Here is a 24,148-nt window from a genome sequence, read left to right on the forward strand (position 1 = left end):
GGGGGGCGCGCGAGCGCGCCGACGGCGGCGCGCGCGCGCCCGACGCGTCCCCGAGATGCCGATGCGCGTGCCTGGCGGTCGCGATGTCCGCCAGGCACTCGGAATCGGCGGCTACAGGGACAAGACGTGGAGCTCTGTGTGTAAACACAGAGCTCCACGTCCTGTCAGGGGAGAGAGGAGACCGATCTGTGTCCCTTGTACATAGGGACACAGATCGGTCACCTCCCCCAGTCACCCCCCTTCCCCCACAGTTAGAACACAATTCAGGTGTACATATTAACCCCTCCCTCACCCCCTAGTGTTAACCCCTTGAATGCCAGTCACATTTATACAGTAATTAGTGCATATTTATCGCATTAATCGCTGTATAAATGTGAATGGCGCCAAAAACGTGTCAAAAGTGTCCGATGTGTTCGCCGCAATGTCACGGTTACAGTAAAAAAATCGCAAATCGCCGCCAATACTAGTAAAAAAATTAATAAAATAAAAATGCCATAAATCTATCAGCTATTTTGTAAACGCTATAACTTTTGCGCAAACCAATCAATATATGATCATTGCGATTTTTTTTACCAAAAATATGTAGAAGAATACATATCGGCCTAAACTGAGGAAAAAAAACGTTTTTTTTAAAAAAAAATTGTGATATTTATTAAATAAAAAAGTAAAAAATAGTGTTTTTTTTTTAAATTGTCACTCTTCTTTTGTTTATAGCGCAAAAAATAAAAACCGCAGAGGTGATCAAATACCACCAAAAGAAAGCTCTATTTGTGGGAACAAAATGATAAAAAAATTGTTTGGGTACAGTGTAGCACGACCGCGCAATTGTCATTCAAAGTGCGACAGTGCTGAAAGCTGAAAATTGGCTTGGGCAGGAAGGGGCGTAAGTGCCCGGTATGGAAGTGGTTAAATACCGTAATATTGCAGACTTCCGGGTTTTCCCTCCCGCGGGAGTAGGCGTCTCCCCGGCACCGCAGTGTTGTCTGGGAGCTTTCCGTCTACTGGGAGCACAGTGTCGTGCTTCCCAAGTTACAATGCGGAACGCCGTCCTTCGAGATCCCGCAAGATTTCCCCCATACTGCGCTGTGCTATTATGTTTAGTTTTGTTAGTTCTTGCGTTGATGTCACAACGGGGTGGGAACTTTCAACAACGTTGTGTGTTGACGGTGCCGCATACAGGAAATAGGTGCTTGTGGGCTTCTAGTGCCCACAAGTAAAATGGAAACGTCCGGCAGCTTTTTTTATAAATAATCCTTTACAAGTATTCCGGACTGTGGAGGTTTGAGAAATCAGAACAAGTGAGTAATTATTGGTATGGGGGTCATTAATCTAATGGTAAAAAAGAAATAAAACAAAATCGCCGCGAAACCACCGCTTTAATGGATCAAAAACAGAACTTCTCTTTCTCCATGCAAATCAAAAGAAAAACTCCAGGACAACAGGCCCACCTCCCACCATCCTTGGACAAACCGTCAACCCAAGCACCAAAGTCAAAAGCCTTTGATTCAGACATGACTATGGACGCACAAATAGGATCAGTAGTCAGCGAAGCCCACCATCTCCTACGCCTACTACGTAGACTCATCCCCTTCATCCCGGATAAGGACAAAGCAGTAGTAGTCGGAACAATCATCAATGCTCGACTGGATTACGCTAACTCCCTCAACCTAGTACTACCCAAATACCAGATCTCAAGTCGTCCAGAATACAGCCGCCAGACTGATAATGGGAAAAAAGCCTTGGGAATCCATCACCCCGTCCCTTAAGTCCCTCCATTGGCTAACTGTAAAGGATCGGGTGACATTCAAGACACTCTGCCTCACTCACAAATGCACACAAGGTAAAGCCCCGCAATACCTATGCGGGAAAATATGACACTACAACCCTGGGCGGGCCCTATGGTCGACGAATCAAATCCTGCTCTGCATCTCCAAGACCCGCTACAAATCAAAAGGAGAACGAGGATTGCATTCCAGGGGCCACGGCTGTGGAACGCGCTACTAACCATCATCCGCATTGGAGATAACCATTGCGCCTTCAGGAAAAAACTTAAGACCCACTCTTCTGAAGGACAAGGACGACTCCGGATACAAGCGCCTTAAGGCGATTTAATTCGCACTTGTTAGCATGTTAGCGCTATATAAGTTACTCGCTCACTCACTTAGATGGGGACCCTGAATTAAAAGCAGGACTGTTATAGGGACTTTTGATAGGTACCCAGATGTTAGAGGGACCCTGATGGAGTTTTTTTTTTGCCTGCATTTTTAAAAAGTACAATGCAACCCTCATACTGAAAAGTTTGTAGACCCCCTGCTCTAGATCAGGGGTCCTCGAACTGCAGCCCGGGGGCCGGATGTGGCCCTTTGTTTGCCTTTATCTGGCCTTTGGGGCACCATTTCTCCAACTGACACCAAGGAACGGGCATCATTCTCAGTATTGACACCATTAACGGGGTAGTATTCTTCCAATGATACCAACAATGCGGCACTATTTTTTCCATTAAATCCAATGATGGAGCACTGATGTTGGGGCATTTTCTGCTCCCAATGGGCACAATCCAGCCCCCCTAAAGTCTAAAGGATAGTAAACTGGCCCTTTGCTTAGAAAGTTGCCCTAGAGCAGGGGTGGCAAACACAAGGCCCGTGGGCCGAATCCGGCCCGCCAGACCTTGCCATGTGGCCCGCGCAACGGGCCGTCCGTTGCCACTAGTGGTGCAATGGATCGTGACCGATCCGTGATCCGCGGAGCGCACCGCTGCCTCGGCCTTAGGAAAGGCCGCGGCTTCGGCCTAGCTCCGGAGCTGTCGGCCATCTTGGTACACCCGGCTCCTATGATGGACGTCCCAGAGATCCAATCCCGGGACCGCGGGACGTGTGACGTCCATCATAGGCGCCGCAGACTCCAGAAGGCGGCAATTACAAGCCTCTTCCACAGCATGCACTGTAAAGATCCCGGCTCGGGCGGTTCTCCTCTCCCCCTCCTCCCCCCCACCCCATCCCATCCTACGGCACAAACCCCCCACCCCACCCACTCCCATCCCGACCCCATCCCATCCTACCCCACTCCACCCCACCCCATCCCATCTCATCCTACCCCACCCCATCCCATCTCATCCTACCCCACCCCATCCCATCCCATCCCAGGGTGGATGGGAGGATGGAAGGAGAGTGGAGGGTGCAGAGGTCAGATATTGCACACGGTCCATAGCATACTCCTGTATCCTGCATTTCGTACGCAGCAAACTCCTGAACCCTGCGCTCCATAAAACCAGTAATAAACAAATGCAGTGACAATTATTTATGATAATAGTGGACACATGGTCTTACAGATACAACCGGCCCTATGAGGGCAACCATACTGCTAATGCGGCCCCCGATGAATTTGAGTTTGCCACCCCTGCCCTAGAGGATTTTCTAGATGGGCCTGACCAACTGAGCTTCGTCAATGTGTAATCATTAATATACAGAAAAATTATTTATTGCTTTCAAGTAAGTTTACAAAACAATTTATAATTCAGATGACTGTGACATTTTGTATACTTATTTTGTTGAAATTATTTTATTTATATTATTTTAATTTCTTGTAAATTACATTAGATACATAAGCAGCAAGTTTAAAAAAGCACCATTGTTTCTTGTTGAGAATTTGAAGAAGAAGAAGAAGAAGAAGTATTTTACATTTTTAAAAACTTAATTTCTGTTTAACAAAAAAGGAAATTATGTATTAGAAAAGCAGGCATGTCCAAAAGGTAAGAGATCCAGATTTTCTAGTACCATTACAAATAGATAAAACATAATACAAATATGTAAACATTTAAAATATTAAATGCAGTAAAAAAAACAAAAAAACAATTCAAACATCTTGATCAATGAATTGAGATTATACATTCTTTACCATTTTGTACATCAGGATCAGTTTTGTTGATGTGTATTGAATCAAGCATGATTTAAACACGATTGCCAGGAAGGTTGCCAACTTACATACTTGACATGATGTAAAATCTGACATAAGCAAATGTAAATAAAATGACATACATAATGCAAGGCCAGAAACACCAAGCTGGTATAGCTTGGAGGTGAGCATTCTAGCAAGAAGCCAATTACAGTATCTCACAAAAGTGAGTACACCCCTCACATTTTTGTAAATATTTTATTCTTTTCATGTGACAACACTGAACAAATGACACTTTGCTACAATGTAAAGTAGTGAGTGTACAGCTTGTATAACAGTGTACATTTGCTGTCCCCTCAAAATAACTCAACACACAGCCATTAATGTGTAAACCACTGGCAACAAAAGTGAGTACACCCCTAAGTGAAAATATCCAAATTGGGGTATAAAGTGTCAATATTTTGTGTGGCCACCATTATTTTCCAGCATTGCCTTAACCCTCTTGGGCATGGAGTTCACCAGAGCTTGTCACTGGAGTCCTCTTCCATTCCTCCATGATGACATCACAGAGCTGGTGGATGTTAGAGACCTTGCGCTCCTCCACCTCCCATTTGAGGATGCCCCACAGATGCTCAATGGGGGTTTAGGTCTGGAGACATGCTTGGCCAGTCCATCACCTTTTCCCTCAGCTTCTTTAGCAAGGCAGTGGTCATCTTGGAGGTGTGTTTGGGGTCATTATCATGTTGGAATACAGCCCTGCGACCCAGTCTCTGAAGGGAGGGGATCATGGTCTGCTTCAGTATGTCACAGTACATGTTGGCATTCATGGTTCCCTCAATGACCTGTAGCTCCCCAGTGCTGGCAGCACTCATACAGCCCCAGACCATGACACTCCCACCACCATGCTTGACTGCAGGCTTGTCTTTGTACTCCCCACCTGGTTGCCGCCACACACGCTTGACACCATCTGAACCAAATAAGTTTATCTTGGTCTCATCAGACCACAGGACATGATTCCAGTAATCCTTGTCCTTAGTCTGCATGTCTTCAGCAAACTGTTTGCAGGCTTTCTTGTACATAATTTTTTTTGGGATGACAGCCATGCAGACCAATTTGATGCAGTGTGCGGCATATGGTCTGAGCCCTGACAGGCTGACCCCCCACCCCTTCAACCTCTGCAGCAATTCTGGCAGCACTTATACGTCTATTTCCCAAAGACAACCTCTGGATATGATGCAGAACACGTGCACTCAACTTCTTTGGTTGACCATGGCCAGGCCTGTTCTGAGTGGAACCTGTGCTGTTAAACCACTGTAGGGGCTTGGCCACCGTGCTGCAGCTCAGTTTTAGGGTCTTGGCAATCTTCTTATAGCCTAGACCATCTTTGTGTAAAGCAACAATTCTTTTTTCAGATCCTCAGAGAGTTCTTTGCCATTAGGTGCCATGTTGAACTTCCAGTGACCAGTATGAGAGAGTGAGAGTGATAACACCAAAATGTAACACACCTGCTCCCCATTCACACGTGAGACATTTTAATACTAACGAGTCACATGACACCGGGGAGGGAAAATGGCTAATTGGGCTTAATTTGGACATATTTTAACTTAGGGGTGTACTCACTTTTGTTGCCAGCGGTTTAGACATTAATGGCTGTGTGTTGAGCTATTTTGAGGGGACAGCAAATGTACACTGTTATACAAGCTGTACACTCACTACTTTACATTGTAGCAAAGTGTAATTTCTTTATTGTTGTCACATGAAAAGATAGAATAAAATATGTACAAAAATGTGAGGGGTGTACTCACTTTTGTGACATACTGTACCTGTTAACCCACTTTTGAAATGTATCTCTGGTAGAAAAAGACCACCACCTCATTATTTTTTCACTTTTACTTTCCTTCCCTGTAGCTGAAGGCACTTCCATTAAGATAAAACATGTTTTTTATATTGGATAGAGTAGGAACAATAAACTATCAGGTTTTTTTTTGCTAGCTGCCTACCATTTAACTTCAATTGCAGAAGTGCAACAGGAAATTAGAAGAAATCTCCCAAAGTAACAGGATTTCCTCTTTTAGATGGCTGTCCAAAAACAACGGGTGTCCCTATTGGAAGATTTACTATTACCCCTTGTTCTGGCAACAACTTTAACTCAAAATGTTGGACTTCTATTCACTTTTTCGGCAACAATGGTCACCATTAAAAATAGTTTGGCGAATCTTTCGAAAAAAGAGAGTCTAGCCCTTTTCCACTCTACCTTAAACAAACAAAAAATGCCTATATGTATACTTTAGCCATTACATGACCTAATTAATTTCAATGTTTTCAGTTGGCTTTATTTCACAGTGGAGCAACAATCGGATTGCTAGTGCAGCCCATAGACATTAATAGGCACTTGCATATGCACTCATGATGCAACTACTATTAGGCAAACTTCTAAGGAGATGCAGAGGGCTCCATAAGACTTGCAAAGATGAGTTTTTAAACTGGTGCATATTAAAAACATTAGTTAAGAGAGTTTCAGAATCAATAGAGGTAATTAATAGGAGGTATATGGTTATTAAACAGATAGTTACATTTGTTTAATTTAAAAATACAAGTATCTCATTTTGACTTGATATCAGCCTCTTTAAGACCCGGGTTCACACTAGCTATGGCACGCAGCAGGGGGTCCAGGGCATCCCTGTTCTCTGTTTCAGGTGAGAATCAGGTCTGAATTTCTGCCTGAATTCGAACCTGAAATGGAGGCAAAGACTCACAGGACCCTTTTCCAGTGCGGATCGTGGCCGTCCCGGAGATGTATGAATCGGCTCCATTGAGAACTGGTCACACTCTCCTATCAAATGCGGGGGAACCTACATCCAATTCTCATGAGCGTGAACCCAGCCTTAATCTGGGGTACAGCAGCACTCAAGTTGCCCGTAAATCAATTGAATTTTGATCCATCTCGCGCCATTCCCACTTCACAGGAGTTGATTTAACAGTCAACTTTTATCAAATAGGACTGTTGGAAAACTTTTGTCCATAAGTCAATCTGCTGCAGCTGCTGATCAATGTATGTTAACAGTGGTGGAGTCCTGCTGTCAGAATACAATGGCACAACAGGGAGATCCCATTCATTTACCATACATGTGTGGATGAGGTGATCCACACTTTAGTTTTTTTGGGTCAGCCAACTGTCCGATCAAAAAGAAAAGAAAATTACCATCTATGGCCATCCTCAGCGTAAACATAGGAATGAGTCATCACTGTGTTGCTGCTGCTCCTTTATTGTCCAATCACAGGCTAAGGGTCACCTAGCTGTATTTTTAACTACAGCAGAGAAAAGGTAAGTCACTGCCTGGCTGTATAGTCTGGTATATTTTATGACAACTAGAAATATAAATGGACATGGACATGGATGTCTGTGCGCGTGCAACATAATTTCCGGCATACAGACTCCTATAGACATAAATTGCTATGCATAGTCATATTCGGGCATAAGCCGGTGCTGTCATAGACATGAGTGTACCGTAGGGGCGTACGCAAAAAAATGATTTTCTATGTTTTACATACACTATACTCTTGTTTACATGAGCACCAGCATATACCCGGCCCGCGTACAGGTGCGCAGAGCCATTCAGGTCTATGGAAAGTTTTACCTGCAGCTCAGCACCTTGACTTTCTGGGTAAGAGGAAATACATTGAAAATTACGTGCAGGTGTCCATGTGCAATAGGCCTAAACACACACACACATATATATATATATTGCATAGTTGTATTTTTTTTATATATATAATTTTGTGGTTTTTTTTTCCCAGGAGTTGAGCATTGATTACAAGTTAGCATGAAAACAGGGCGTTTTTCTCAGAAAACAGGTACAGAAACGTAACCATTACCCACACACACACCTTCCACCAAATAGTGGGTGTGGTCAAATTTCACTAACAGTTGGAGGGTCTTAAAGAAGTATTGAGGCTGGGTTCACACTGGTCCGACAAACGCTCCGACATTGGGAGCTCATGTCGCATGACGTGTGAAAATCAATGTTTCCCTATGGGAGCCGGCTTAACTGGTCCGACTTTGAAAATGCTCCCTGTACTACATTGGTCCGACTTTGATCCTACTTCAGCCCATTGAATATCATTGAAGTCGGACCAAAGTAGGATCCTTGTCCTTACCATCCGACTTTTGACATCCGATATGATGATAACAACAGCAGTAAAAGTAATTTATCTCACACTGGGATTGTTTTGATTGGCAAAGGACAAGTCAGATTGTCACAAAGTCGGATCAAAGTAGTATCCTGTTCATGAAAGTCGGATGGATGTCGGACCAATGTAGGACTGATGTCGCAGAGCAAAGTAGGATAAAAGTTGTATGGCTGTCGTGTAGTATCAGTGTGAACCAGGCCTAAATACCAGGAGTGCATTAAGTACAGAGTGCAGAGTTCCAGGGGGGTTGGGCTACACACACACACACACACACACCTTCCATCAAATAGTGGGTGTGGTCAAATTTCACTAACAGTTGGAGGGTCTTAAAGAAGCATTAAATACCAGGAGTACATTAAGTACAGAGTGCAGAGTTACGGGGGGTTGGGGTACACACAGAGTGCAGAGTTCGGGGGTGTGCTACCTACATTGTGCAAAGTTCAGGGGTGCGCTACAAGCACAGTGCAGAGTTCAGCCTTCTTCCACAGCTGATTACCTCTGCATCCCCCATCCATATCTCACTGAGTTCCACCATGTTCAAGCTGAAAAACTGCTCTATATGAAACCAAGTTAACATTGACAAATGCCCAATTTTTAACACAATCAAAAAGGTTGATCTCATTGCACTCATCTGGAGATGAACTAATTTAAAGCGGAGTTCCACCCATTTAAAAGTCAGCAGCTACAAAAAGTATAGCTGCTGACTTTTAATAAACAGACACTCACCTGTCCCACGGTCCAGCGATGTGGGCACACAAAGCCTTGCTTCTCTCTCCCTCCTCTCAACGGCGCCGGCATTGCAAATGTGGGCGCTCGGCTGTGACAGCTTGTGGCTTCCCAGCCGGGCACGCACTGTGCATGCACAAGTCATGCTGCCCTGTCTTGAATGGCTGGGGCAATCTTCTGAGACCTGTGACGTGTCCCAGAAAATTGTAGGGGGGGAAGGGGGAGAAATGAACTTTTGCACGGCACCAGGAGGAAGCGGGAGCTGGGTACCTGGCAAAACCAAGTACCTGCTCCCCCCAGGTACCCGCTTCCCCCAGGTACCCGCATGTCAGGGGGTCACGGGTACTTAAAGCGGAAGTTCCATTTTTGGGTGGAAGTCCGCTTTAATACTTTTTGGATTCTAGATTGAACTGACTAATAAATCTATTCACATATTGTGAATTCATTTTCTCTACAGAAAAATCCAGTCCAAGCTTTAAAACCTTTCTGGAAATAAATAAACTATAAAATAATGTAATTATTAATTATGTTATCCAGCAACTGATTTTTTTTTCTGATTTTAATGTATTTTAAAGTGATAGCCCTTTGCTGCTTTTGCACAGCTCACTGAGCACCTTTACTTCTGCTTAGGTGACTGTTTGTTTTCCATTAAGGGCACAAAGTTAATGGGCACCAGTCTTCATCACACACAGGCATTCCAGGGCAGAAAAAAGGAAACAGCCTCTGTCCAGAACAGACAGAGACATGAAAAATAAGTCCGGTTGTGTCGGCGTCGTAAAAAGCCAGGTGATTTTTGAATAAGTCCAAGCAAACTCCAATCCTCAAGGGCAACGTTTCCAGTTTTAGGATCACAAAAAATTCCCCAATCCCATAAAATGCAGTGTCTTGCTTACGCAAAACCCAATAGCCATTTGCTGAATTTAATTCCCATGCTCCTTTGCGTTCTACCGACTCCCGCACAACACCAATGATCCAATTGCTCTTGCTGCCCACGTCTACTTCCCAATAGTGGCGACCTGATTTAAACCCAGGCTTTCCCAAAATATATAAACCTGGCTCAAAACAGTCCTTCTTTCGCTCCCTAATCTCAAGGCTGGGCTCAAATCTCACTTGTTTAAGATCTGGAGATAGGCTGAGGTTTGGATGAGCACTTTCTGGATCGAATTCTATCTCTTCTGGTATGGGTTTCACTATATGAGTCATTTCCTTGGATAGCCGAAGATACACAGGAGGCTCCCAGCCATCTAGTCCCTCCTTAAATGACAGGGACAGTTTCCGTAACGAAGCACCATGGTTGCTTACTTGTTCCTTTGTTGTTTTCTTTTTTAGTGACTCCATACACTGCACCAAGTTCAGGAGATTCTCCTCTAGCTCATGTTCTTCTTCATCTTCTACTCTCCTACTGTTGGCCAATTTCATCTCTTCCTCGTCTTCCAGCAACTGGTGACAGTTCTCATAAAGTCTATTGAGATTCAACGTATGTAGCGTGGAATTCTTTCTTATGGAGCTCATTTTACTATGGAGATCACTGAGCAGCTCGCAGGAGACAACTTGCAGATGTGAAAGAGACTGTTTGACTTCTTGTAGTGAGACTGCTGCCGATTCCGCTGGTGAAGACGCATTGTGATTTTTACTGCTTGCCACAGATTTGCTGATTTGGTCTTTGAATTCGCTAGTCTGTATAGAGAAGGATATATATTACCCTGTTAGGATCCAACTACAGTATAAAATCTTGACAATGACATCGATTTTTATGTATTTAGCATGGCTGAGTTTTATTTCTTTATTTTTATTAACCACTTAAGGACCGGACCAATATGCTGCTACATGACCCAAGGGGTTTTTACAATTCGGCACTGCGTCGCTTTAACAGACAATTGCGCAGTTGTGCGACGTGGCTCCCAAACAAAATTGGCGTCCTTTTTTCCCCACAAATAGAGCTTTCTTTTGGTGGTATTTGATCACCTCTGTGGTTTTTATTTTTTGCGCTATAAACAAAAATAGAGCGACAATTTTGAAAAAAATGCAATATTTTTTACTTTTTGCTATAATAAATATCCCCCAAAAACATATATATAAAAAAAATTTCAGATTTGTTGGCCATTTTAAGTCACGAAAAGAAAGAGAATTGGAATATGGTACAAAAGTGATGGAATTTACCAATGTATATATCAAAAATTTTGGAGAAGATATGACTGATGAAAGGCTAAAGGAGATCTTTTCTGCTTTTGGTATGGAGCATTCTTTATCTTGCACCAATGCCACTGAATGACTGGAGAACTACACTTTACATGTAATGTGACTTGCATTGTTTCACTTAAACCACTTAAGACCCGGACCTTTAGGCAGCTAAAGGACCCAGCCAGGTTTTGCGATTTGGCACTGCGTCGCTTTAACAGACAATTGCGTGGTCGTGCGATGTGGCTCCCAAACAAAATTGGCGTCCTTTTTTCCCACAAATGGAGCTTTCTTTTGGTGGTATTTGATCACCTCTGCGGTTTTTATTTTTTGTGCTATAAATAAAAATAGAGCGACAATTTAGAAAAAAATGTTTTGCTATAATAAATATCCCCCAAAAATATATAAAAAAAGTTTTCCTCAGTTTAGGCCGATACGTATTCTTCTACCTATTTTTGGTAAAAAAAAAACGCAATAAGCGTTTATCGATTGGTTTGCGCAAAATGTATAGCGTTTACAAAATAGGGGATAGTTTTATTGCATTTTTATAAATTTTTTTTTTTTTACTACTAATGGCGGCGATCAGCGATTTTTTTCGTGACTGCGACATTATGGCGGACACTTCGGACAATTTTGACACAATTTTGGGACCATTGTCATTTTCACAGCAAAAAATGCATTTAAATTGCATTGTTTATTGTGAAAATGACAGTTGCAGTTTGGGAGTTAACCACAGGGGGCGCTGTAGGATTTAGTGTTCACCTAGTGTGTGTTTACAACTGTAGGGGGGTGTGGCTGTAGGACTGACGTCATCGATCGAGTCTCCCTATATAAGGGATCACTCGATCGATGCAGCGCCACAGTGAAGCACGGGGAAGCCGTGTTTACATACGGCTCTCCCCGTTCTTCAGCTCCGGGGAGCGATCGCGACGGAGCCGACGGAGCGGCTATAAACGAATAGCCGCGCCGTCGTCCCGGATCGCTCCCCGAGGGAATCCGACCGCCGCATGTAGCGCGGGGGGGTCCTGATCGGACCCCCGACCCACGTCTAGGCAGGCACGTACAGGTACGTTGATGTGCCGGTCTGTGCCATTCTGCCGACGTATATCTACATGCGGCGGTCGGGAAGTGGTTAAACACAAAATAAAAGTGTTCATAGACCTTGTAACGGAATGACCCAGAGACTTTTGAAGGATGGGGGGTACTCCTGTGCCAGCGTCACAAATTCTCATTTTACGACTGTTTTCTCTTTTTTTTACTAGCACTGCACATAGACACATATGCACATTTGTATCCATCTTGGAGGTCCACATGGAATAGACACAGGCCCAGATTCTCAAAGGACTTACGACGGCAGGACACTGAGAAGCGGGCGGGCGCTCACATTGAGAGGCGGGGGGTTGCTGCTGCTGAAAATTGCATTGAGAAGCGGGGGGGTGCTCACCTCCTCTTCCTTCAGTTTTCTCTCCTCACCATCCGTGACATGATAGGGGGGAGCTCCCGAAATGAAAGTGAAAGTGGTGAAAGTGTCCTCTCCTCTCAGCCACAGTGCCGCCCCTGCACCCACTGCCGCCCCGAGGCCTGGCCTTGTTGGCCTTGTCTGGAATCCGGCCCTGATTGTCATTCAAAAATCCAGTGTCCATTAGTGCCCATCAGTGCAGCATATCAGTGCCCATCAATGCCACCTATCAGTGCCCATCACTGCAGCATATCAGTGCCACCTATCAGTGCTGCCTATTAGTGCAGCCTCATCAGTGCCTCTTTATCAGTGCCCATCAGTGCAGCTTATCAGTGCCCATCAGTGCTGCCTCACTAATGGCTATCAGTGTAGCCTAATCAGCACAAGAGTGAAGAAGAAACATTATTTATTTGTAAGATTTTATAACAGGAAGAAAACGTTTTGTTTTGCAAAATTTTAGGTCTTTCTTTTTCTTGTTTAGCAAAAAATAAAAAGCCCCAGTGGTGATTAAATACCACCAAAGGAAGCTTTATCTGTCTAAAAAAAATGATAAAAAATATTCATATGGGTACAGTGCTGCATGACCGCACAATTGTCATTCAAAGTGTGACAGCTCTGAAATCTGAAAATTGGCCTGGGCAGGAAGGGGGTGAAAATGCCCTGTAGGCAAGTGGTTAATAACACCTGAGCATGCTTTGCTTAGGGTCAAGAATGCAGACCCAGGTGTGCACTGCAGGTTGCCCTCACAAGCATGGACAAGGTGGCAGAAAATCCACACGTTGGCACCAGCGTTGGCACCTTGTGGACGGGGTAGTCTTAGATGGACATGTCGTTTTAAATAGACTTCGGGCAGGCAACAAACATTAAATCACAGCAGCCAATCCCCAGATGACATCCTATCATGACGAAACACGTAGGGAGGGGCCTATGATACTGACGTCATCACGTTTTCCTCTTTGGAGGTCGATGGTTCTGGCAAGCAGAGAGCAGAGGAGGCTTGAGGAGACGCCACTATCCGATCATAACCCGATCGTTTATGGTACACTGCGCATGAAGTATTTCATCTTGTAAATGCATTTTGTTTAAGTGTATTACATTTCACTTAAATACTACACTATGGGAGTTCATTCTCTTTATGTTTTTGATCTAAGCAGCTCCAGATATCCATACAGGTTTTTGGGAGACTGAATTCCCTGTGTTTAGTGAGACCGCCTTGGGGGTCAATTGAGTCGGTAAGGAGAATTTATACTCACTTGGGTGTGCAGCAACTTGGAGGAGGGACCTTCCTTTTATCATATGATTATCCATTTGGGACTGTGCTTCAGTTTCTCAACTTTAATTTGTGGACTCTGCCTTATGGCCCGTACACACGATCCGAATATCGTACGACGGATCGTACGACTTTTTTCGCTTAATAGTCGCAAGTAAAGTGAAATAGGACTTTAATAGTCACGAAAATTCTCGTACGACCGAAAAAAATAATCGGAAGTGATGTCATGTGTTGTAATGTATTTGTATTGTATTGTCGGACGACAACTGTACTGACTAAACGAAAATCGTACGATCTTACATCGTACGAGGAAAATTTTCGATCGAAAAATATCGGATGAACGGTCGTGATCGGCTCTCGAAAGTAGTGTACACACGATCCGAAAATCGTACGATTCTTCATCGGACGATCGTTTTCGTCCGATATTCGGATCGTGTGTACGGGCCATTAGTCTTTTTTTTTCAGACTTTTTTTCACTATTGCATTTGAGAATTGGTATTACCTTTATATGGTGTCAGACACTAATATGTATTCTTGCACATTATATACAAGTTTTTCAAAAAATTGATTGTATTTTGAGCACTGCAATTATTTATTTATTTATTATATTAACTTGCTATTTTTATTAGTGCGCGTATTGGCTAACACATTTCAATGTGTGTGCCATCTTATATGATTGTATTGTTCATTTTCACTTTTTGGAACCCTACTTCAGTATTTTAGATTCTAATTTCTTCCACTTTTTGTCTGAATTCAATTCCTCTTCCCCTTTTTTATAGATTTGGGGTATACATTTTACATAAGCGCTGCACCCACATATTTTTCTACTTATTTGAGTTTTGTATTTAAGACTTTTTGGTGCTAGCAGCTTATTTTTCGCTTTATTCATCTTTAGTTTTTCTAGCGCAGCGTTAACCCTTGTTTTTTTTAATAACAAACATTAAAACCAAAATCTAACAAACACCTTTAGATATTAGATATTAAAAGCAACAGTTTTATTCTATTTTGCACTGTTGACGGTTGTATTCACCCCGTTACTGTCACTTTTCTAGACAACTTCATAGTCATGCAAATGTGGATTAAAAAAAAAAAAAAAAGAAGGAATTTATAAACTTAAAGGAGTTGTAAAGAAAAAAATGTTTTTTGCTGAAATTACTGTTTACAGGGTATAGAGACATAGGGCCAGATTCACATAGAATCGCGGCGGCGTAACGTATCGTATATACGTTACACCTCCTGCAAGTTTTCATCGCAAGTGCCTGATTCACCAAGCACTTGCGTGAAAACTTACGCCGGCGGCCTCCAGCGTAAGCCCGCGTAATTCAAAGGGGCGTGTGCCATTTAAATTAGGCGCGCTCCCGTGCCGGACCTACTGCGCATGCTCCGTTTTGAAATTCCCGCCGTACTTTGCGCGAAGTGACGTCATTTTTTCGAACAGCGACGTGCGTAACGTACTTTCGTATTCCCGGACGTCTTATGCAAGAAATTTTTTTTTTTAAATTCGACGCGGGAACGACGGCCATACTTTAACATGGGCTGTGTAAAGTTAGGGCAGGTAAAACGACGACTAACTTTGCGACGGGAAACTAGACTAGCAACGACGTAACGAACGCGAAAAACCGTTGTGGATCGCCGTAAAACCTCATTTGCATACCCGACGGTGGAATACGACGCAAACTCCACCCAGCGGCGGCCAAGGTACTGCATCCTAAGATCCGACGGTGTAAGACAATTACACCTGTCGGATCTAAGGGCTATCTATGCGTAACTGATTCTATGAATCAGCCGCATAGATACTCTCAGAGATACGACGGCGTTTCAGAGAAACGCCGTCGTATCTCTTCTGTGAATCTGGCCCATAATAGTTAACTGATTCCTTTTAAAAAAGATGTACCTGCAGTTTCTAGTTTCGTTTTTGCATGTTTCCTGCTTCTGTGATGTACAGAGCCACAGAGCCAATACAGGGCAGTGATGGTTTGGAAAACGAAAATGATTGGTGCTGTGGGGTTTTAGACACACAGTAATCACACCTCCTTGATTAGTAACCACAGAGAGAAAGCTCCCAGTACTGTGGTTATCAGGAAACAGACAACCGGGAAGTGTGGAGATCAGAGAAGAATTACAGCAACTTGAGAGCAAAAACTAACAATGAGGACATGAAAACAGCACTGCATTAAGGTAAAGGAAGCTATTAAGATAAAAAAAAAAAAAACCTTTACAAACCCTTTAATACTGGCATCACATGCATGAACCTCATATAGTTATCAGAATACAATGATCTTATGTTTACTGAACCTGGAGTTTCACCTACTTATCTAAGGTCACAATGTTTCATACTAGAACACTTGAGTTGATCCTGTAATTATAGTGAAGGCAGGACCTCACACTTACAGTGCCTTGAAAAAGTATTCATACCCCTTGATATTTTCCACATTTTGTCATGTTACAACCAAAAACGTAAATGTATTTTATTGGGATTTTATGTGATAGACCAACACAAAGTGGCACATAATTGTGAGGTGTGGAAGGAAAATTATAAATGTTTTTCAATTCTTTTTACAAATAAATATGTGAAAAGTGTGGTGTACATTTGTATGGCGCCCCCCGGAGTCAATACTTTGCTGAACCTCCTTTCACTGCAATTACAGCTGCAAGTCTTTTTGGGGATGTCTCTACCAGCTTTGCACATCTAGAGAGGGACATTTTTCCCCATTCTTCTTTGCAAAATATCTCAAGTTCTGTCAGATTGGATGGAGAGCGTCTGTGAACAGCAATTTTCAAGTCTTGTCACAGATTCTCAATTGGATTTAGGTCTGGACATTGGGCCATTCTAACACATGAATATGCTTTGATCTAAACCATTCCATTGTAGCTCTGGCTGTATATTTAGGGTCGTTGTCCTGCTGGAAGGTGAACCTCTGTCCCAGTCTCAAGTCTTTTGCAGACTCTAGCACAGGGGTGTCAAACTGGCGGCCCTCCAGCTGTTCCGAAACTACAAGTCCCATCATGCCTCTGCCTGTGAGAGTCATGCTTGTAACTGTTAGCCTTGCAATGCCTCATGGGACTTGTAGTTTTGCAACAGCTGGAGGGCCGCCAGTTTGACACCCCTGCTCTAGCAGGTTTTCTTCTAAGATTGCCCTGTATTTGGCTCCATCCATCTTCCCATCAACTCTGAGCAGCTTCCCTGTCCCTGCTGAAGAAAAGCATCCCCACAATATGATGCTGCCACCACCATGTTTCACGGTGGGGATGGTGTGTTCAGAGTGATGTGCAGTGTTAGTTTTCTGCCACACAATGGCCTGGATTCACAGACACTGGCGCATATTTATGCCGCCGTAGCGTATCTCCTTTACGCTACGCCGACGCAGCGCAGAGAGGCAAGCACTGAATTCACAAAGCACTTCCTCCAAAATCTGCGCTGGGTTTCCAAGGCGTAAGTCAGCATAAGTGGAAGTGGGCGTGAGCCATGCTAATGAGGCGTGACCCCATGCAAATGATGGGCCGAGCGCCAGACAGATACGAATTGCCAACTGCGCATGCGCCGTCCCGTGGAGGCATCCCAGTGCGCATGCTCACAAATACGTCGGAACAACTGCCTAAGACACGCCGGATGACTGCCTACGGCGTGAACGTAACCTACACCTAGTCATATTCAAGTCCTACGTAAACTACGTAAAATACGTCGGCTTGTGTTCCCTGGTGCAGCCCTTTGAATGTATGCTGCTGAGTTACACCTCCTTTATGGGGCATTACTTTACGCCGGACGTATGACTTTACGCGCACTGCGTCGGACGGACGTACGTTTGTGAATCGGGGTATCTCCCTCATTTGCATATGTGAATAGAAAATCAATAGGAGTGCCAAATACGTCCAGCGTAAATATGTGCCCACTCTACGCTGGCGTAGGCAAGTTACGTTGGTCGGATGAAGCCTATTTTCAGGCGTATCTTAGTTTCTGAGTCCGGCGCATAGATACGACAGCGCATATTTGCACTTACGCGGCGTATCTCGAGATAAGTCGGCGCAAGTGCTTTGTGAATCCGGGCCATAGTATTTTACTTTAAGGCCAAAAAGTTCAATTTTGGTCTTATCTGACTATAGCACCTTCTTCCACATGCTTGCTGTGTCCCCCACATGGCTTCTCACAAACTGCAAACGGGACTTCTTATGGCTTATGGCTTTTTGCCACTCTTCCATAAAGGCCAGATTTGTGGAGTGCACGACTAATAGTTGTCCTGTGGACAGATTCTCCCACCTGAGCTGTGGATCTCTACAGCTCCTCCGGAGTTACCATGGGCCTCCTGGCTGCTTCTCTGATGAATGCTCTTCTTGCCCGGCCTGTCAGTTTAGGTGGACGGCCATGTCTTGGTAGTTTTGCAGTTGTGCCATACTCTTCATTTTCGGATGATGGATTGAACAGTGCTCTGTGAGATGTTCAAAGCTTGGGATATTTTTTTATAACCTAACCCTGCTTTGCACTTCTCCACAACTTTATCCCTGACCTGTCTGGTGTGTTCATTGGCCTTCATGATGCTGTTTGTTCACTAAGGTTCTCTAAGAAACCTCAGAGGGCTTCACAGAACCGCTGTATTTATACTGAGAATAAATTACACACAGGTGGACTCTATTTACTAATTAGGTTACTTCTGAAGACAATTGGTTCCACTAGATTTTAGTTAGGAGTATCAGAGTGAGGGCCAGTTCACACCAGACGCAGATCCGTACAGTTTTGTGTGCATTTTTTCTGCACTGAAAATGCATGCACAGTGTTTTCCATGTATTCCAATGGCTCTAGTTCGCTGTAGTTCACACCATGCAGTCAGTTTCTGGTCAGTTTCCGGTGCAGAAACTGATCGGAAAATGACTGCATGGTGTGAACTAGAGCCATTGGAATACATGGAAAACACTGTGCATGCATTTTGTGCAGAAAAAAAGCACATGGAACTGCGTCTGGTGTGAACTGGCCCTAAAGGGGGCTGAATAGAAATGCATGCCACACTTTTCCCATATTTATTCGTAAAAACAATTGAAAATCATTTATAAAATTTTCCTTCCACTTCACATTTATGTGCCACTTTGTGTTGGTCTATCACATAAAATCCCAATAAAATACATTTATGTTTTTGGTTGTAACATGACAAAATGTGGAAAATTTCAAGGGATATGAATACTTTTTCAAAGCACTGTAGTACTACTTTTGAAAGGTTTTGGCAAACTCAAATGCCTACAGTACAGATACAAGTATGGGTTCTGCAATAAAGTTTACTAAAACTGAGAGGCCCGGATTCACAAAGCACTTACGCCGACGTATCTCCAGATACGCCGCGTAAGTGTAAGTATGCGCCGTCGTATCTATGCGCCGTGCCCATAAACTGAGATACGCCTGAAAATAGGCTTCATCCGACCAACGTAACTTTTCTATGCCGGCGTATCATGGGCGCATATTTACGCTGGGCGCATTTGCCGCTCCCATTGATTTTCTATGCACATATGCAAATTAGGGAGATACGCCGATTCACAAACGTAGTTGCACCCGGCGCATAATATACGTGGTTTGAGAAAATCGTAGGTCTGGCGTAAAGTTATTTTCCATATAGGAGGCACAACTCATGCAAAGGTATGGACCAGGGAACAGACCCGTCGTATTTTACGTCGTTTACGTAGTACGTGAAGAGGGCTGGGCGTAGGTTACGTTCATGTCGTAGGCAGTGATCCGTCGTATCTGAGGGAGTAGTTCCGACGTGATTCTGCGCATTCGCACTGGGATGCGTCCACGGGACGGCGCATGCACCATTCGTTTTAAGTACTTCTACGAAGCTTGGCCCATCATTTGCATGGGGTCACGCCTCATTAGCATGGCTCACGCCCAGTTCCACCCACGCTGGCTTACGCCGAGTAAACCCAGCGTATCTTTAACAGCGAGTGGGAGCGAGTGCTTGTGAATCCAGTGCTTGCCTCTGTGCGCTACGCCGGCGTAGCGTAAAAGAGATACGCTACGGAGGCATAAATATGCGCCAATGTATGTGAATCCGGGCCAAAATGTCTATGTTTGAGTTATTTTTTATTTATTTTTTTGCCAAGAGAAGTGCATTTGCAATTTAATATGCACCTACATGCTACATTAATATGCACCTATGCTACAATTCATTAGCAATTAGTTCTTATTGGTCACTATATTAGACAGTCAAAATGCCTGTGGTCACGTCTAAGAGGACGGTGTTCCAGGGTGTTATAAATAGAGGTGGCAGCACTTGTTTGTCCAAATATGCATTCCAGTATCTGCTATATGGGCCTTATTCCAGATGTGAGTCTTTCTGTGCGGCCTCAGCTTTAGTATAGAGGCACTTTAAGAGCTTGTTCACACATGGTAGATCCACACAGGCCCAACGTAAGGACACAATTGTTCTCGTCATGCCCTGCTAACACCATACAAGGGCCTTGGTATGTGTTGCATACAGCTCTTTTTTTGATAATTTGTAATAAAGTAAAAAAAATGTGGATTAATGCCACCAAAGCTTGTGTTACTCTATGTTGGAAAGACTCCAATCCTCCTTCTATTGCTATGTGGCTCAATAGGTTCAGGAGCATCAATACTCTGGAAGACCTGGTACTTACCACCCAAAATGGGCATACTGGAATATGTTCCTTTACTCAGACAAAGGGAAGTTCTTCCTGGAGAGCTACTCTGAGGACTGAGATCCTCCTGCTCTTTGCACAGTTTCACCCACACAACCCATCAACCGGGGCACAGAAGTAATTTCCCAGGAAAACTGATTTGAATGAATCTACCTGTCTGGCCATGGGCTGGGAAGGCAGAGAGTCCGCACTAGACATGTGCACTGCCAAAAAATTAATTCGCTTTTGTTTTATTCGTTTTTGTTTAATTCGTTTTTGTTTTTTCGGTCATTCGTTATGATCGAAATTCGAAAATGCGGAAATTCAAAAATTCAGAAATTTGGAAGTTCAAACATTTTGAAAATCCGAAAATAAGAACGAATATCAGAAAATCCGAAAAAACTAAAATTCAATGCCGATACCGAGTATTTGCCCAAGTACTTGTACTCGGGCAAATGCTCCCGATACCTTTGTATGAAGAGGCGGCTCCCGGAAGTCAGTGGGCAGAGCAGAGAGCGAGTCTTGGCAGTGGAGAGCGAGTCCTGGGTTGGCAGAAGCGGAAGGTAAGCTAAATGGGTGCAGGGGTGTCGGTCACACTCGCAGCCACATGTGCCGTCATAATCGGTGACCCAGACTGTCCCATTCGTTAACGGAAGTGATGGCACCAGTCGGAGATTGAACTGTGTGACGCCCATCTTGGTACACCCTGCACTCAGTCTCAGTAAGCCAGCAGTCACAAGGCGGCAGTGGACATCTTGTTACACCCAGCCCATATAGTTTACTAACTATGTGAACTGGGTGTAACAAGATGTCCACTGCTGCCTTCTAACTGCTGGCTTACTGAGGTCGAGTGCAGGATGTACCAAGATGGGCATGGCAGCATTTGTATACTCGAGAAAGTTTGAAGTTTTAACCGTTATTGATTGTCTCTAATCATTTCATTGCCACTGCCTGCCCATAAGTGCCGTCCATCCGTGCCACCATCGGTGTCACCTACCAGTGCCCATAAATGCCACTTATCAGAGCCAGAATATTAGTGCCCATCAGTCAGTGCCACCTATCAGTGCTGCATATTAGTGCCAGCTATCAGTGCCCATGAGTGCCAGCCCATAAGTGCCAGCCCAGTGCCATCTATCAGTGCTGCAAATCAGTGCCACCTATATTATTAGTCTGTATTGTGCTTTAAAGACTGTCACAAAAAGTATCGAGTACTTGAAAAAGTGGTATCGTGCAACCCTAGTTACTATTAGTTAGTTAATATTTCAAATTTTCAGATTTTCCTTTTTTTTTTAATTGTCAGGTATTCATTCTTATTTTTGGATCTTCAAATTTTCTAATTTTTGAATTTTCTAATTTGCAAATTTTAAAATTTTCTAATTTCCGAATTTTCTAATTTTTCAAACTTCGAATTTCTGAATTTTCGTTTTCTGAAAAATTTGTTAAAAGGGTTTTCATTATATTTCCGAATGAACTAATTTGTCAAAAACGAATTTGGAACGAATTGCACACGTCTAGTCCATGCTGTCTGTGTCCCCTGGGAGTGGGCGCCCTAGGGGTGCTCTTAGTAACACTTGCTTGTGGGACCCCACTGTGTGCATCGTCACATGATCAAAGCACCAAATACTATTTTCTGCACTGTGCCTTGTAGGGCTAGTCCTTTTGGCTAAGTCTAGGGCAGTTTTTGTTACCAAGCCTCAGGGCCCGGCCAGTGCACAGCCACTTATTTATTTTCTCCTCACGTTTTGTCACTCTTTTACTTATGTGTGTGTTTTTTTACTCACTAGGATGAAGGGTGTGAGTCCTTGAGCTTGGCCTGACATCCAGGGTAAGAAGGTGTGGCCCTTAGGCTCCTTCCTCCTCTGACCCTGGGAGTTCTCTCTTCAGGAGAGCCCATCAACCTAGTACTCGGTGGTCGGCTTCGGCTGGCCATGAGAAAAAGGGTTAGTTAGGCCTTCTGGCTAGGTGGACCATGTTGAATCCGATGTCCCTGTCAGGAGCCTTGAGCCCCAGCGAATCAGGGACAGGTCCTATCCCTTCGGGGGCTGGACAAAGCACATGGTTAAAGCGGGGGTTCACCCTATTAATAAAAAATAAAAAAATGTTTTTCCTCTAGCATAAAATGAGGCATAGTAGCGCGAGCTACAGTATGCCTGTCTTTATTTTTTTAGCCCCGTACTCACTGTGCAATCGTAGAGACAAGATTCCGACTCCCCTCGGGGAATGGGCGTTCCTATGGAGAGAGAAGGTGATTGACGGCCGGCTATGGCACGTCACGCTTCTTCGGAAATAGCCGAAATAGGACTTGGCGCTTCACGACGCCTGCGCATAGTCTGTGCGCAGGCGCCGTATAGCGCTGTGAAGAGCCGAGACCTGTTCCGGCTGTCTTCGGGGAGCGCGACGTGCCAGAGCCGGCCGTCAATCACCTTCCCTCTCCATAGGAACGCCCATTCCCCGAGGGGAGTCGGAATCTTGTCTCTACGATTGCACAGTGAGTACGGGGCTAAAAAAATAAAGACAGGCATACTGTAGCTCGCGCTACTATGCCTCATTTTATGCTAAAATGTTGTCATGGAGGGTGAACCACCGCTTTAAGTGCACATTTTAGTATTTTTTTGCACGTTTTTTGGTCACTTAACTGTTTTTCTGTTTTAGTTTTTTAGCATCACTGCAAATTTAAAAAAATAAAATAAAATTACATTATATAGCACATTGAAATCCTTAATATCTAAATAATAATAATATTATAATTTTTTGTGTTATACAGGATTTATATAGCGCTAACAATTGGTGCAGCGATTTACAATATAAGGGGGGACAGTACAATTACAATACAATTCAATGTGGCTGTGTGGGTTTCCTCCAGGTATACCAGTTTCCTCCCACACTTCAAAGACATGCTGGTAGGTTCATTGGATCCTGTCTGAATTGGCCCTAGTGTGTGTATGTATGAATGTGAGTTAGAGACCTTAGATCGTAAGCTCCTGGAGGGCAGGGATTGTTGTGAATGTATAATATACACTATATTATCAAAAGTATTGGGACACGCACATGAACTTTAATGGCATTCCAGTCTTAGTCCGTAGAGTTCAATACTGAGTTGGCCCACCCATTGCAGCTATAACAGCTTCAACTCTTCTGGGAAGGCTGTCCACAAGGTTTAGGAGTGTGTCTATGGGAATGTTTGACCATTCTTCCAGAAGCGCATTTGTGAGGTGATGTTGGATGAGAAGACCTGGCTCACAGTCTCCACTCTAATTCATCCCAAAGGTGTTCTATAAGGTTGAGGTCAGGACTCTGTGAAGGCCAGTTAAGTCCCTCCCCCCCAAACGCGCTCATCCTTTATGTCCTTTCATGTCTTTAGGCCTGTAGAAGGAGCTGGAGCTCCGGGCGTGTAGCCTGATCTCCCAGCCTGATTCCCCACTAGCCAAGCACGGCCGTCTCTTGTCCTGTGACGTCATTTCTGCCCGTGTTCCACACTGGTTTGCTTCCTGGTGGTCACAGGACGCTCTGAGGACTTTGAAATCCTTGTGCTAGTAAATTCATTTTTAACTTCTACACTTAGGTGGCTCTTCTCTTGCCCTTTTTTTATCTTTGATGCAGAGCTGGCTCTGAGGACAGCTGCCGCCTCCTATCTCCTATTTTACATGGATACAGTGAGGAAAATAATTATTTGATCCCCTGCGGATTTTGTAAGTTTGCCCGGTTACATAGAAAAGAAGGATCTATAATTTTTATCATAGGTGTATTTTAAATAATAGATACAGAATATCAACCAAAAATCCAGAAAAAACACATAATACAAATGTTATAAATTGAAA

The 24,148-nt window shown here is 43.8% G+C and overlaps 1 protein-coding gene across 3 annotated transcripts in view; it reads right to left on the reverse strand.

Moving 5' to 3' along the window:
- LOC120918228 (E3 ubiquitin-protein ligase TRIM39-like) overlaps nt 1-24,148 on the reverse strand; it is a 52,371-nt gene that overhangs the window by 13,177 nt on the left and 15,046 nt on the right. The window contains exon 3 of one of the 3 annotated variants that reach the window (XM_040329731.1): nt 9,025-10,485. The exons of the other annotated variants lie outside the window; for them this stretch is intronic. Coding sequence (XP_040185665.1) covers nt 9,457-10,485 — 1,029 coding nt within the window. The 3' untranslated portion in view covers nt 9,025-9,456. Of the gene's footprint in view, nt 1-9,024; nt 10,486-24,148 lie in introns of those variants that run through there. 3 annotated transcript variants of the gene reach the window in all.

Source organism: Rana temporaria, chromosome 12 (assembly GCF_905171775.1).
Source record: "Rana temporaria chromosome 12, aRanTem1.1, whole genome shotgun sequence".
Lineage (NCBI taxonomy): Eukaryota > Metazoa > Chordata > Amphibia > Anura > Ranidae > Rana > Rana temporaria.